At 40.6% G+C, this 15,109-nt stretch overlaps 1 protein-coding gene across 2 annotated transcripts in view; it reads right to left on the minus strand.

Moving 5' to 3' along the window:
* The window catches only part of si:ch211-39i22.1 (cytochrome c1), a 43,011-nt gene extending 35,134 nt beyond the window's left edge, over positions 1–7,877 (minus strand). Inside the window, exon 1 of one of the 2 annotated variants that reach the window (XM_041806495.1) lies at positions 7,567–7,877. In XM_041806495.1, the coding sequence (XP_041662429.1) occupies positions 7,567–7,630 (64 nt within the window). In that variant the 5' untranslated portion in view covers positions 7,631–7,877. The remainder of the gene's footprint in view (positions 1–7,566) is intronic. The other variant, XM_041806494.1, reaches the window with a different exon arrangement.
* Between the last annotated feature and the right edge of the window lie 7,232 nt (positions 7,878–15,109).

Genomic DNA, 15,109 nt, shown 5'->3' on the forward strand with positions numbered 1-15,109 from the left:
TAGACGCTGGCACCAAGGTGAAACCGCTAACTTATGCTAGCAGCTAATGAACTGGCACGTCACCTTTAGGCTAGGTGTTACACGGTGTTATGTGCCAGACTATTTCTTGGCCAGGCAGAGCCACTTCCTGTTTGGCATCACAGTAAGTTATCTTCAGGTCCAAGACATAACGAATAAACAAAAACCACAAACGAGTTTAAGTTAGCGGCATGAAATATTTAGAGGTGTTGATGGGTAATGTTTTGTGCTGAGCTAAGCTGAATTAAACGTCTTCATATGTGCAGTAGAGGCATGAAAGGCCCTTCATGTAGCTCTATGAGGAGTTCTCTACCATAGACTACATGCCTCACTCTGAGTTAATCATTCTTCTGGCTGTACGTGTGGGCTGACATCCTGGTCTATAATAGTTGAACAAGTTTTTACTGACTAAGCTAAACTCCACACGGTGTAACATGGAGAGAGTTTGTAACTTAGAATGGCTCTGGCACATCTTCTTATATATTTAAGGGGTTTTATCAGAATATTGATTGTAACTCTGAGTGTAAGAATTCTTCTTTGATGCCACCGTGATGAACTTTATTGATCATTTCTCTACTATCTATATTCAAGCAAGCATGGCTGAAATCACGAACGTGTCTAGTCAAGTCAGTTTATTTATACAGCAGCGAATCCTGGGGGCAATATCTCAGGGCTGTTTTCTCACAGAGTGTAGACAGCACATTATGTGATTAGGTAGTAAATCTTTGAAAATAGAGACGGTAAATATAATCAGTGTGAAGTTTGTGCTTTTATGAACAAATTAGCTTTTTTGTGTTGCGTGCAGAAACTTTCAGCCTGTTGCATCATGTCAGAAAGCTCCAATGACAACAGGCGATGGAGCATGAAGAGAAAGGCAGAGGACTTTTACATTAATCAGGTTTCACACTGGGATGTGAGGGGCTTTATGCAGGTTCTGATGTTTTCATAACCAAAGGGCAGCATATGATAGACAAAGAACACAGCTGTACTCAGGTTAAAGTAGAGTTACTCTGGTTAATCTACTCCAGTAAAAGTATTAATGTGGAGAGAAGTTCAGAGTGAGGGGTTGGGCTGTAAAAGAACAACAGAATAGATCTTCAGTCAGGTTAAAGTAAAATACAGCCAAACTGACTGTGTTAATAGTGACGTAGTGCTGGAGAACCACGTTTCTAAAGGTCTTGTAAAGGAGAAGTCCTTGCTACAACGACAAATAGCTTCAATCCAGTGTAACTCAGTCCACGTGTGGAATAAGGACGAAGCTCTTAGGTGGAGAATGAGAGAAAAGAGAATAAACTAAAATAATAATGAGAACTATTAGGCAGTATGGTGATAACAGAAATTACAGAAGCCTTAGAAGGCCATGTATTTACTAGGGCTGGGCAATTAATCAAAAATTAGATCAAATCGCAACATGGCCTGCTGCAATTTTCAAAATGAAAAAGGTGCAACATTTCTTTTACCTGAAATTTGTGTCAAAATAGCAGTTTGAAACTTTTTTTTTGCAGCAGAGCTGTTCTGCATGACATATGCAATGATTTAGGTGCCATTTATTTTAGAATAGTCTAGAAAAAATAAAAAAATGTAAGAATGACAAAAACACTTCAATGCAACAATTCATATCCAATTTGCACTACGAGTCAAAATCACCAGAATTAGACACTCAAAATTGTTCAGCCCTTGTTTAGGAATAAAACAAAGATAAGGAATTGTCGCATATCAAATCGCAATTGTAATATTGGGGAAAAAATTGCAATTAGATTATTTTCCAAACTTGTTCAGCCCTAGTATTCACATACATTATTTACAGCATTTTCCTGAGATAAGTGGATAACTCAACTCATTATCACGTGAAAACAAACGTTTTTAACCTGTGATAACCTGAAAATTAAGTCGTTATCATAGGAAAACAGAGAATATATGTGAATGTATGGCCCTTTAGGGCTTCCATATATAATATAGATGAACGGTCATTTTAGGGAACAAACTGGTTAAAATAGTTGCAACCACCTGCATATTATCGGTAGGGGTGCACTGACTGCAATTTTCTGGCCGATCACCGATCTTTAAAAAGCCTGACCTGCCAATAGTGATTTTTTTATAACTGACAGCATACACCTTCAATGTTCCAATCTTATTCTATCGGAAAACATTGAACAATACCCTTGAAACAATAAAAACTTGTTGTTTTAACTGCACATGAGGTAGTTCTCTCAAATATAAATGAAAAGTTTAGAGCATTGCTGTCCAAACTATGAAATTATATCAGTTCCTTTAGTCTTTCATTTTCACATTTTAGTAGGTAGAGGTAGATAAGATAGGTGGATAAGATCAGTTTCATATGTATTGGCCGATCGAGATACCCCAAAATTAAGGAATTCTGCGCCGATTGATCAGTGCACCCCTATCGGCCTGATATCTGTATGAGCAGATATTAAAATTTCTGCCAATATTTTGCCCGTGTATTTCAGCAAACATCCACTGTAAATTTTGTCCATATATCCTAATAAATCAGTGAAGTTTTAGGCTGAACCATGTCAGCTGAAGGCTTTTTCTTTATTTATCTCATTCTTTAAATTTCTACATGTTTTTTAAGGGCTAAAGTTTCTTTCCTTGGTCATCCTCAAACCTTAAAGTGTCCAGAAGGACTACTATTTCGTGCCTGAAGGCATTATAAATATTGGTATCGATATGGGTATCAGCTAAAATGATTCTGTAAATATCGGCGAAAATCCAATATCATGGATCCTTACAACGACCACAACACATGCAGGGCCCAGCCACTAGGGGGCGAGACACCAGAATCCCCCACCATGCCACCCCGATCTGGACATCCAGAGCCCTGGACTGGGGTAGGAGGGACCAAGCTACTCTTTGGTAGGATGCGCGCGGTTAATCGCTGAAATGGTTAAATCCGTTTATCAAATTAACCGGCACAGGATTAACGAGTCGGTTCAACTAATTACCCACCATTGGCTCCAAATCCCGGTCTATAACGCTCTTTTAAACAGTAATGAATCTCTCACCACTAGGGGTCGCTGTAGCTCCAGTTAATGGCCGCTGCCTTCCTGTCTGACACCTCACAGATTTAAACATGAGAAGCTCAGCGGTTAGCATGCAGTAGGAACAGGTATTACCGTTTTTCAAAGAATTAAATGGAAATAAAGAGATGTGGAGGCTGTCGAGGGTTGAACTCTCATGTAACTTCCCCCCAAAGTGAAGAGAGGCCAGATCTCAAAGCAAGATTTTAATCTGCAAAGAGGAACGAAGGCTGGCGGCGCTAGCTTGTAATGTTAGCCACACATCAGGCTAATGTCACACCTGCTTACACGATGACCCCGTGAGGAATTTGACTGCTTTTTAAGTATTTTCTCCTCTTTAAATAGTCGGTGAAACAAATGTAAATGAGCATTTAGCCCAGTGGTTCTCAACCTTGGGGTCAGGACCCCCTTGGGGGTTGCGAGACACTGACAGGGGGTCACCAGATGTACCGATGTCTTTAAAAAAAAATTTTTTTTTTTAATTACACTGTTGCCACTTTACACCAATTTTACCAAATGTTAACCCTTTTTCATCACTTTTTAACACCAATTTGGCCATTTTTAGCACATTTAAGACCCATTTTTATCAGTTTTAAACACTTTCCACCCCTTTTTTCTGCCTGTTTTTGCCACCTCTAAACCTATTCTTGCCACTTTCCTTTTCTTGCCAATTGTTGCCTCTGTTGACCAATTACTGCCTCTAGCAGTCCCTTTTTACACCCCTTTTTTGTACATTTTAACCATAGTTAAGCCATTATTGACAGTTTAAATCACATTTTCATCCTATTCCACCTAATTTCCACCATTTGTTGCACGTAAAAATTGTTTTAGCCACTTTAACCCAAATATATTCTTTAGAAATCTAATCTTACCATCTTTTCTGTTATTATTTACCAATTTGGACAGTTTTTAACAAGTTTTAATTATGTTTTCAACAACAGTTATTTTCATTTAAAGAAGGCTATTTACTAAACAAATGAATGAATAATAATATTTGTTTCTTTAATAAGAGTGGTTATTATCCAGGTCAAATATAAAATGTGGTTTTGGACCATGGTTTTGCTGATCTCCATGGTCCCCCAGTTTGGCGGTATGAAACCTCCCCCTTTATCCCCCCCTGGCTGTGTTCAACCACCGTGTACAGTGGGGGTCCCCGGTCTCTGGCGCCTATATTTTGGCACCTAACCCCTGATTTAGCCGAATACGGAAATAGACGCTTAGGAACATCCTTACTCTTTGGTATTCAAAATCCCTTTTAGGTACGGTTTATTTGCAAGTTAGTTTGTTTTTCATTTCAGGTGGTTTGTCTTAAGGCCCATTTATGCTCAACGTTAAATATGAATCCGGATACGGACGGAGCCTTCTGTCCGTGCTCCGCGTTCATTTCGTCCGTATTTCTGCACATTTCCATAAAGCTTACAGATACGGGCCAAACAGAGCAGTACTACTGGAAACTGTGGGGGCAGTGTTGCTGTCACTATCCGATACGTAGCTCTAGAGAGACACGAAGAAGAAATAACAACGGCGGAACTTTTCGAGGAAAAGTTGTGCGAGTTGGTTAGAAACTTTTATGCAGAGGTACATTATCAGTACCTCCTCCACAGTCGCCATGTTTGTTTTTAAGTTTGTTTTTGTCATAAACTTCTGACTCTGGGCTGCCCCCCAGTGGATGTACTGGTTAACATCCATGCCAACGTAAAGGACGCATGGAAGTATGTGAGCAGTGGCGGTAACATCGTTTGTAAAGGACGTATACATTTTCATACGTAACGGGAGTATAACTGGGCCTTTAGTGTGAGCTGACACAAGTACACATAAAAAACTACTCAACCTCAGTAATCTGAGTACATGTTAGTTACTTTCCACCCCGATTATGGAACAGTTTAAACTGGTAAAACTGAGTTTCCTCTCTGTGACGTCCAGATTTGGTTTGGGGAATTCTAAAAGTACAGGGAAGTGCATGAATTCCCCTCATGGCTTTTTTTTCCACACACTAAATATGACATAAGTCAGAGTTCAACCAATGCCAGTAGCTGCAGAACTTCAGAATGTGATCTTTTTGCTTCCTGTCGTGAGATTGTGTGAGATCGTCTGTTGTGTGGTAGAATGAGTCAGGTTGCGTGTGTATGCATGCGTGTCGATGCCTGTAACACTAAACCAGACTGTGTTTGTGAGTTTGTGTTTGTCAGGTGATACGACGGCGCCTCCATAACACATTGTCCTGTCAGCTTTGGTTCCATTGTTGGTTTGTAGGACAGAAAGTGCTGTTTACCCCGACCATGCACACCTTCAAACTGCCCCCACAGAGGGGAGACGGTGTGTGTGTGAGTTTCACTCATCAACCACACATAAATCACACATCAACCGAGTGTGATTTATGTGATAGGAGGAGTAAACAGACAAGTCTGCACTCTCACACCTGGGACACAGCCCTGCTCCTTCTGCTCTGAACTGTGACTCACTTTAATGAAGCGCCGCTGTACCCCCACATGTTCTGTACGTTCAAGTAGGAACCTACACCCACGCAGATGCTGGCGGCCTGGGGGAGAGGAAAAGTGCTGAAACTAGTCGTGTTGTTGGGTGTCGTCTACAGCTGGGGCTGGATCCAGTTACCCAGACACTCCCTGTCCTTCACTTCTATAACTTTACTCACACCGTGCATGATGTGCACACGCATACGCCATCTTTTTCAGCCTAACTAGTGTGTGAAGTTGCATGCATGCGAGCACACACGCCCTTGGAGATTTCCTGCATCCATCGGGCTTAGAGCGAGGTTACAATTCAGCAATTAGGGAGGAAATGTGTGTGTGAGAACGAGAGAGAGGGACAGCCATGTGTGTGAGGGGAGGTTCCTCTGCTGCTTTATCTGGTAATAAAAGTGAACCGGTAGAGTGAGATTAACCTCAACGACGCTCCAACGGAAACTTTGTTTGCACAAACATGATCGTCGCTCAGGCTATCTTCTGTCATCTCTGCTATCGACATTTCTCTCTTATCTGTGTCCAACATCTTTCTCTCCTCATGCATGTGCACACTTTTTCACAATCCCCTCCTTCTCTCAGTTCTACGGCTCCTTCTGCCTCCAAGGGCAGGGGCCCGCGGCCCAGCAGAAGAGGAAAGAAGAGGAAGAGCAGCAGATGCATGAAGAGCAGTGGTGTGCACAGACTTTTTCAAGGGCAGGGGCCAAAAGAAAAAATGTTCCCCCAGAACATTTTCAATGAAGTAGATGCCATTTCCTGTATTCTAGTGCATTTTAACACCATATTAGCAGCAGATACTCCAAACTGGTTCTGTAGATATAGTTCTGGCTCAGTATAGATCAGAAAAGGCCCCAACATAAAAGTCGATGCAACACTAATGTTTCATAGTTTTTCTTGGACCTAATGGTCCTCTGGAGTTTAGTGTGTTTTGCCAATGAAGAGGGTACTTAAACACGCCTTTTTGCCACTCAAGTGGGCAGTTTATCATGTTTAAACCAGGCAAGGGGGCAGTTTAGTGTGTTTTGGCTTCCAAGAGGGCACTTTAACACACGTTTGTCCACCAGAAAGGGCAATTTAGCACATATTTGCCTCCCAAGAGGGCACTTTAGCACACATTTTGCCTCCAAAGGGGGCACTTTAGCACCGATTTGGCTCTCGAGGACACTTCAGCACATGTTTGTCCTCCAAGGAGGGCACTTTAGCACACATTTTGACTCCAAATGGGGCACTTTAGCACGCGTTTTTCAACAATGCCCCCCACACCCCCCACACCACTAATGAAGACAAATAAGAAAGGAAATCAGACTGGAGATGCAGACAGCAACATCAGACAGATAAAAAGTCAAAGGAGGAAGAATGAAGAGAGAAAAATGGGGAAAGTGAGAACAATGGGTCCACCACACCCTTTGTTGGCCAAAACTCATGTCCAAATAGAAACAGCCACATTACATGGCACAGCTACTTCAATGATCATGTCTGGGGCTGCAGATCTGTGCACAATCATGGCAAGGATGAAGAGCGCAGAGCTCTGTCTTTATTCATCCGGTCAGAACAGATTCAAAATGAGCAGACTACAGCTGAAGGTGAGGGAGATTGACATGCCGACAGGGAGGCAGACAGGATGGAAATTACAGTCACAGACACAGACATGTATGGATGAGGAAGAGGAGCAGAGAGGAAGACAGAGGCTGAGATGTGTTAATGAAGGAGAATTAGGACAGACAGACAGCTTTCACATAGATAGATAGATAGATAGATAGATAGATAGATAGATAGATAGATAGACAGATAGATAGATAGATAGACAGATAGACAGATAGATAGATAGACAGATAGACAGATAGATAGATAGATAGATAGACAGATAGATAGATAGACAGATAGATAGATAGACAGATAGATAGATAGATAGATAGATAGATAGATAGAGCAGTCGTGCATGCAAAAGCGCGCGACCGTCTGCAGAAAAAAAAAGAAAAAGAAAGAAAAACTGCAGAGTGCGCTGAATGAATTGCAGAATAAATGACTACCTTGTGCCTTGGCGCTCGCGGCCAGCAGGCTTCCTAACAGCAGAATCCACAGGTATGACATCATGGGAACACGGTGTTCTGGCTGCGGCTGGTCCGGGGCTCTCGGTGCCTCTCCTCGGCGTTCAGACAGGACAATTAACCGACCTGGAGCTTTCAGGTGGGTCGGGGGGAGGGCGTGTGCGTCGGTGTGCCGGTGCGTTCTTGCGCGTCGTATCAGAACCAGTGGCGTCTCCAAGGTGCTCAGATGCTCGAGTCAGCGCGCGCCCGATGCCCTTCCTTTTGTCTGGATTGGAAGAGAGGTCCAGTCTTTATTAAGGTGGGCGGGGCCCCTCTCCCAAATACAGGCAGGCAGTCTGGCAGTGAAGGCATGACTTCCCTCACTCATCAGCGCGTTTGATGACTAACACACACACTTCACACAGAAACTGGGTTTTTAAACAGCTGAGTGAAATCCTGATCAGACATGTTCCACAGAAATGTCCTTCACTGAAACTCAGAGTAATTAACGGGAGCTGAGTCAGCAGTTAACGGCAGATTATGGGTCCTTTAATTCATCAGCTGGCTCTGATTGTGTGCTCCACACTTATTCTACAATTACCTCCCTCTTCATTCACATTTATCCCTGTTTACCGTCCTCTGCTGCTCTCCTCAGGCCTGATTGGCTGTGACTGACGTGGATTTAATCAAATATCCACTTTATGAGAACTCTCCTGCTGAATGAGGGGAATTTAAGGCTCAGCCCTGCTTTTAATGTTGCGTTAATGTTAGGTTTCCATCTGACAAAAACCACACATGACCTCATCCAAACCATCCAGTCAGTGAAGAAGAAGAAAAGATCAGATTTTTCCTTTCCTCAGGCTGGTCTTCTTCTCATGACCACTGAAGGCAGCTTCAGAGCCAGGATGAGGAGCTGTACTGGGATTGGTCAGCAGGTGGCGCCATTTCACCCGGATTACATCATCAGAAATTCAGTCAGCTGTTTGATCCTCAGGGTTAAAGCTCCTGTGATGGTATGGACCAGGCAGAAACAGATGTGGAGACCTGGTCTGCTAGTCTCCATGAGCTGTGCCATGGTACAGAGACGGTGTCTGTCTGTAAACTGTGAGAGAACTGCAGGAATAGAGAGAGGCGTCTGACACTGATCATCCCATGGTTTTCACAACAGAAGCGCTGTAATCTGCAGGTACACTGTTTTTAAATTCAACTTCATTCATGAACAAAGTCTGTGGGTTTGAACCATGGAATAATGTTTATGTACATCTGTAGAAATGAGAGCTGGGAACCTTTAAGCACCTCACTCTTCCATTCTTCACGGGTTACTGATGCATTTTTGATTTCTGTTGTTCTGACTGTCCAACATAATAAAACGTCACATTTGGGTTCAGAAAAAAGATACATTAAATCTCCACTATCCTCTAATGCAGGAGTGTCAACCTCAGTCACAGCAGGGGCCGGACTCTGGACTTAGGTCTAACTGAGGGTCCAACAGGGTCAAGATTTAACTGAAAACTGTCACCTGTGTCTTCACAGGTATATTATAGGGAGAATTAAACAGTGATGATAAATGATTCATAAAAAACATTCAAGATGATTCAATATTACAGCATCAATAAACCTGAGAGAAAAAGTCAACTTTAGAAGTCTTAGAGATAAAAATACAAAATTAAAAGTCAAAATAAGGTTTTAAAAGGCAAATCTATGAGATAGAGTTAAAATCATGAGTTTAAGGGTCAAGAGATGAGATAAAATACAAAACAGTTTAAAAAGTCAAAATAGAAGATAAAATTCAAAATTCTGACTCTAGAATGTCAAAATATGAGATAAAATTCAGATCAGGAGTTTAAAAAGTGAAATTTGTGGGATTTAAAGTCAAAGTTAGAAGTTTAAAATGTCACAATATGATTTAAAATGAAAAACTGTGAATCTAAAAGGTCAATATGAGAGAAAAGGTCAAAATTAAGATTTTAAAGGTCAAAATATTTTAATAAAAAGTCAGAATCCTAAGTTTCAGTCGTATTCTTGGGACGCAAAATGAAAATATGAAATAAAAACACAAATATCTTTCCCTCATTCCTGACCATTTATCTAATTATTTCTACTTTTTCAGATTTTCATAACAAGGCTTATAAATATATATTCAAGGTTAAATTTACATTTTTAGACTGGAGGAAATCTGCAGACCTCACAGCAGCAGGCTAATTCTAACTGTCATCCTCATTTTCACCAGTAATAAAATATGAAAATAAAAACAGCACTGGTGATAAATCATTTGGAAATTCAAAAAAATTTAAAATAAGTTTAAAGGCTCAAATCTGAGATAAAAATTCAAACTTTTTAGTTCAAAAGATCAGAACATGATATGAAAAATAGAAAAAATGTTTTAAAAGAGCAAATATATGAGGAGAAGGTTGGAATCTTGTGTTTGAAAGGTCAAAATGTCAGATCAAATTTGAAATCATGAGTTCAAAAGTCAAAATATGACTTAAAATATGAAATTGTGAGTCTGACAGGTCAAAATATGGGATTAAAAAGGGAAAATAAGGAGTTGAAAATGTCAAAATATGAGCTAGAATTCATGATTTAAAAAGGTAAAAATATGACAAATTTGAAATTGTGAGTCTAAAAGGTCACAATGTGATATAAAAAGTAAAAATGATTCATTTAAAAAGACAAAATATGAGAAAAAAATTGAAATCATGTGTTTAAAAGTCAAAGTATGGGATTAAAAAGCCAAAGTAAGGAGTTGAAAAGGTCAAAATATGACTTAAAATTTAAAATTGGGAATCTAAAAGATAAAAATGTGACATTTAAAGTCCGAATTGTGAGTTGAAAAGGTCAAAGTATGGAATGAAAAAAATCATAAGTTTGAGATGCAAAACTGAAAATATGAAATAAATACACAAATTTCTTTCTTTCCCCATAATTTTGACTTTTCAAGAATTTTTCTTACTCTTTACTTTTCCAGGTTTTAATGGTTTGACAAGGGTATTTTAAACCTCCAAGGATAAGTTTACGTTTTTATACTGGTAGGCCAGTTAGAACAAAAATATAATATGATCTTGTGGGCCGGGTAAAACTGCACTGTGGGCCACATTTGGCCCCCGGGCCTTGAGTTTGACACCCGTAGCTCAGATCAAGTTAACAGGAAGGCTGTTTTTCCGCCCCCGACCCTGTGGCATTAAAACGCCCATATAGAAACAGCTGATCTTTAGGCTCATGGTGCGTTTGCTTCTGTGGAGGCATGATAGCAGCTAAAACTCAGGGGGCTTTACATGATTCATATGTACTATAACATCACTCTGGACAGAAATCAGAGGCGTTGAACTTTCTGACGTTTCCACAAAAGTGACCTTATCTATTTTAACTAGGAATCCTAAAAAAAGGGCTTTTCCTGTGTTTTTTGATGATTCGTGAGATTTTAAAGCTTGACAAGCATCGCCGCAGTACAACCCCATGACCACAAACACATCCGCCCATCGGATCTCCATCCACCGTCACCATAGGTGTCATGGAAATAAACAGCCCCGGCATAGGGGCAAGGCTGCGTGTTACTTTGACACAGGTGATTTACAACAGCCTGACATTTAGTGAGGGCTCATTAAAAGCCAGATTCTTTTATCCGCTGGCTACAAAGACCAACAAAATGCCACAGAACTAATCATACAAACTGAGTCATCAAGCAGCCTCGCTCTGTGATCTGTAAACAAGGTTTGAAGTCTGCAGAGCCTCGGGTTCAGACCATCATTGACTCCTACATGAGAGAGAGATACTACAGCACCGGTTAAAAAAGAAATAGTTTTATTAGTGTCTTGGCACAATGATTACATACACATAAAATACAATCTCTCGTTTCATGTATTTATAATAAAAACGAACATCAAGCAGGAGTTTGGGACCATATTGATTCATTTTTCTGTTAAATTTCGTTCCCATTTGTCCTCAGAAATCAGAAAACAAAGCACTAGTAACAGGAAATGCACTGAGCTCCTGTAGTTAGGGCTGTTTTTGCTCATAACCTGAGAAATTCTGTGAACTTGTGTTGATAATGATAATGTGACATGGTAGAAAAAGAGGCTGAAATAAACTTTTTAAGGCAATAGGGCATGGCGGTCAGAGAAAAGGCTCCACTTCTCATGTCTACCTACTTATGGCTGCATGTTGTTTAGGCAGCTTTAAGGACACCAGGAGGACAGCCTGCATGACTTCATCTCTCTCAGTGCTCTCCAAAAAATACAAAGATCAGAATCATTCACCAAACTTCCCCTCGGTCTGTACCACTGGAGGACCTGGTCCAAGGCTCTTTGGTCAGCTTCAGCATAAAGAGCATGAATTAAACCACCTGTCATTCAAGAAAAGGCAGCACACAAATATGACTGAGTCTAGCCCATGTTCTCAGCCAGTCTGATAATTCTCCTCTGATTGATGAGCCGACGTTTTTATCTAAACTCCCAAACAAAGGAATGTAATGTATTAGTGATTGCTGTCAGGCAGAATTAGCCCAATGCTCAATCTTAATTGTACCAAAAAGGAAAGTAGTAGAAACTTCACGCATTGATCCTTTAAATTACTCCCTTATGTCTCACTGCTCAGCTCTGCTACATTTAGGAGGCCCTGGGACGCAGTTTGAAGAGTCTCTGCAAGAAGTCGAGTAATTTGGCAGCTTTACGTATCCATAGCTTTCAGTCACGTGACTGCAGAGGCCTGGAGGCTAAAAAGGATTAGGACAGGAGCAGGATCAGGATCAGGATCAGGATCAGGAGCAGGAGCAGGATCAGGAGCAGGATCAGGATCAGGATCAGGAGCAGGAGCAGGAGCAGGAGCAGGATCAGGATCAGGATCAGGAGCAGGAGCAGGATCAGGAGCAGGAGCAGGATCAGGCACCATGGAACACCGGGAGGGGCTAAGGCAACAAGAGGGGTCTGGCTAAAGCTATGTTAGCTTTGGCTAAAGCTAACAGAGCTATGCTAGCTACATAGTTAAGGTTACTACATTATCCAGTAGCTCTGTTATCTACAGCTAAGTGAGCATAAGCTATGTTAGCTACATAGATAACATATCCATGTAGCTAACATTGCTGCTTTGTGAGCTTCACTTTAGCTATGTAGCTAAAGCTAACTTATTTTGGTAGATATGTAGCTGTTTTGTAGGCTTAGCTTTAGCTACGTTATCTAGCATTTGCTGCTAAGATAGATATGTAAGCTACGTTTGCTGCATTAGATTGTCTACATGTAGGGCTGTTAGCAGACGGTTTACACAGCTTTATTAAATGTTTTCTTCTCAGGCTTTAAGTTCTTGGTTTCCTAACCCTTACTTTAACCCTAAACTGAAGTTTAATCCAATTTTATCTGAACGTTTAGTGCATATTTTCGTTCTGAGATATGCGGCGTCTCAGATGAGCGGTCTGAGAGTGACCATCAGACATCAACGGGGGCCGTTTATTCTGCATCTCTGAAAACCACGCATGTTTCCATCACCTGACAACCGTAAAACCAACAGAGATGTTATTAGAAACTTCAGGTTTATGTCACTTTAAACCTTTAAACAGCACCTGGAACATCATTTAAATCTCTCTAAACAGTAAATCTGAGCCCAAACTCAGCTCCAGAGACGCTCAGACACGGTTACATCTACTGTAGTGGAGAATTTTCTCCTTACATCATCACCAGGACAAACGTTTGCAAAATTATGGACCGTTTCATGCATTTTTCATGCCAAGAATGCTGCTGTATGGGAAGTGGAGGACAAGAAACACCTCATCATTAAACTGGCATTAACAAACATTAGATGGTTCAAACTTCGCCTCAGTATCAGGATCAGCTATCAGTCGCTGTCCTGGCGCTGTAATGTTCTGCATTAATTTTTTTCTGTGTTTTCTTCCTCTGATTGGCTCATGGTTCCATGAGTGTGTGACGTCACGTGAAAGCTATGAAAAGGTTAACAGTTCTAGCTGTTTTCACACATGTACTCCTGAAAATGTCTTTAAAATCTCAGGAGAGCGTGCTCATGAAATGTTCCTTAGTTGTTCAAAAAAGTCCCTCGTAGCCTGAAATACTTCCTGTTGAGTTGGAGGGAAAACTTCATCCTCATTATGACTGAGATGGTGAGTGGAGCATGAGACTGTAGCTGCTTTTTTGTTTCCATGTTAAATGCTAGGTGTAAATGGACGTATTCGCAGGATCAACAAGAGCAAAAATCGAGCATGGCCGGCAGAAAGAAGCATGAAGCTTTGTTATTAATGTCATGACAATCACAGCAATCACTGAGCAGAGTCTTTTAGCTGCTGTGTTCATGCAGATATTTTACTATTGGGGCTGGCAGGAAAAAGTCTGGATAAAGCTAGTGGGACACGCCTTAAAAAATTCAGGAATTCTTCAGAAGTTTTGTGCATGTGTGAAAAAAGAAAAGTAAAAGTCCAATTCTTGTGTCAAATCAGACCAGACAAAAAGAACAGGGGAAACTTTACTAACTACAATTAATCTTTATATTTTCATCAGCTGCCCATCATGGTTTAAGGCCCTGTCCACATAGAGACGAAAACGATATGTTGCTGTTTCATTTAGGAAAAAGTTTTCTGTAAAGACGGGATCGTTTAAAGAAATATCTGCTTAAGTATTAAACCACTGGAAACTGAAAACGCCGTAGTGCATATGCCAAGCCTGTACGTGGCGCTGTGTTGCTGCCACGGAAATGCACCAAAAGAGAAGAAGATGACAGAAAACTGACACAAACTTTCTTCTAGTTGCCCTTCTGGTTGTTCTCCGCGTTGGACTGAAGAACATCTGGTGTCTGCGTTTCACGGTGGTAGTAAAGGAGCATCAGATTTTTCTGTAAAAGCCATAACAAGCTCAGTAGTTTCTGCAGCACCAACACAACCATGTAGTCCACTATTATTGTTTTGGCCGGACCCGCGCAGTGCCTTAAGGCTATGGTTCTCAACCTTGGGGTCAGGGACCCCATTGGGGGTCGTGAGACACTGAGAGGGGGTCTCCAGATGCCTTAAAAAAGACAAAGAATATTTTTTAAATTACACTGTTGCCACTTTACACCAATTTGATCAAATTTTAACTCCTTTTCATCACTTTTTAACACCATGTTGCCAGTTTTAACACATATTTGCCACTTAAAGCCCATTTTTGTCCATTTTAAACCCTTTCCAACAATTTTTTCTGCCTGTTTTTCACTTATAAGTCAATTCTTGCCACTTTTTGCCTGTTTTTGTCTCATTATTGCCACTATTAACCACTTTTTACACCCCTTTTTGCCAGTTTATATCAATTTTTCATCCCAGTCCACTTAATTTCCCTCAATTTTTTGCACTTTAAAGCCATTTCAGCCACTTTGTAATCCACTTTTACCACTTTTTGTACAAATTCTTGCCAGTTGAATCCATTTTTGGTTGTTTTTTGGCAACTTTTGTCTATTTTTTGCCACTTTTAATCCATTTTTGTTCTTTAAAAATCCAATTTCAACATATTTTCCACCATTTTTTGCCATTACCAATTTAAGCAATTTTTCACTCATTTTTAATGTTTTTAACAAAAGT

This window comes from Cheilinus undulatus, linkage group 15 (assembly GCF_018320785.1).
Source record: "Cheilinus undulatus linkage group 15, ASM1832078v1, whole genome shotgun sequence".
Taxonomy (NCBI): domain Eukaryota; kingdom Metazoa; phylum Chordata; class Actinopteri; order Labriformes; family Labridae; genus Cheilinus; species Cheilinus undulatus.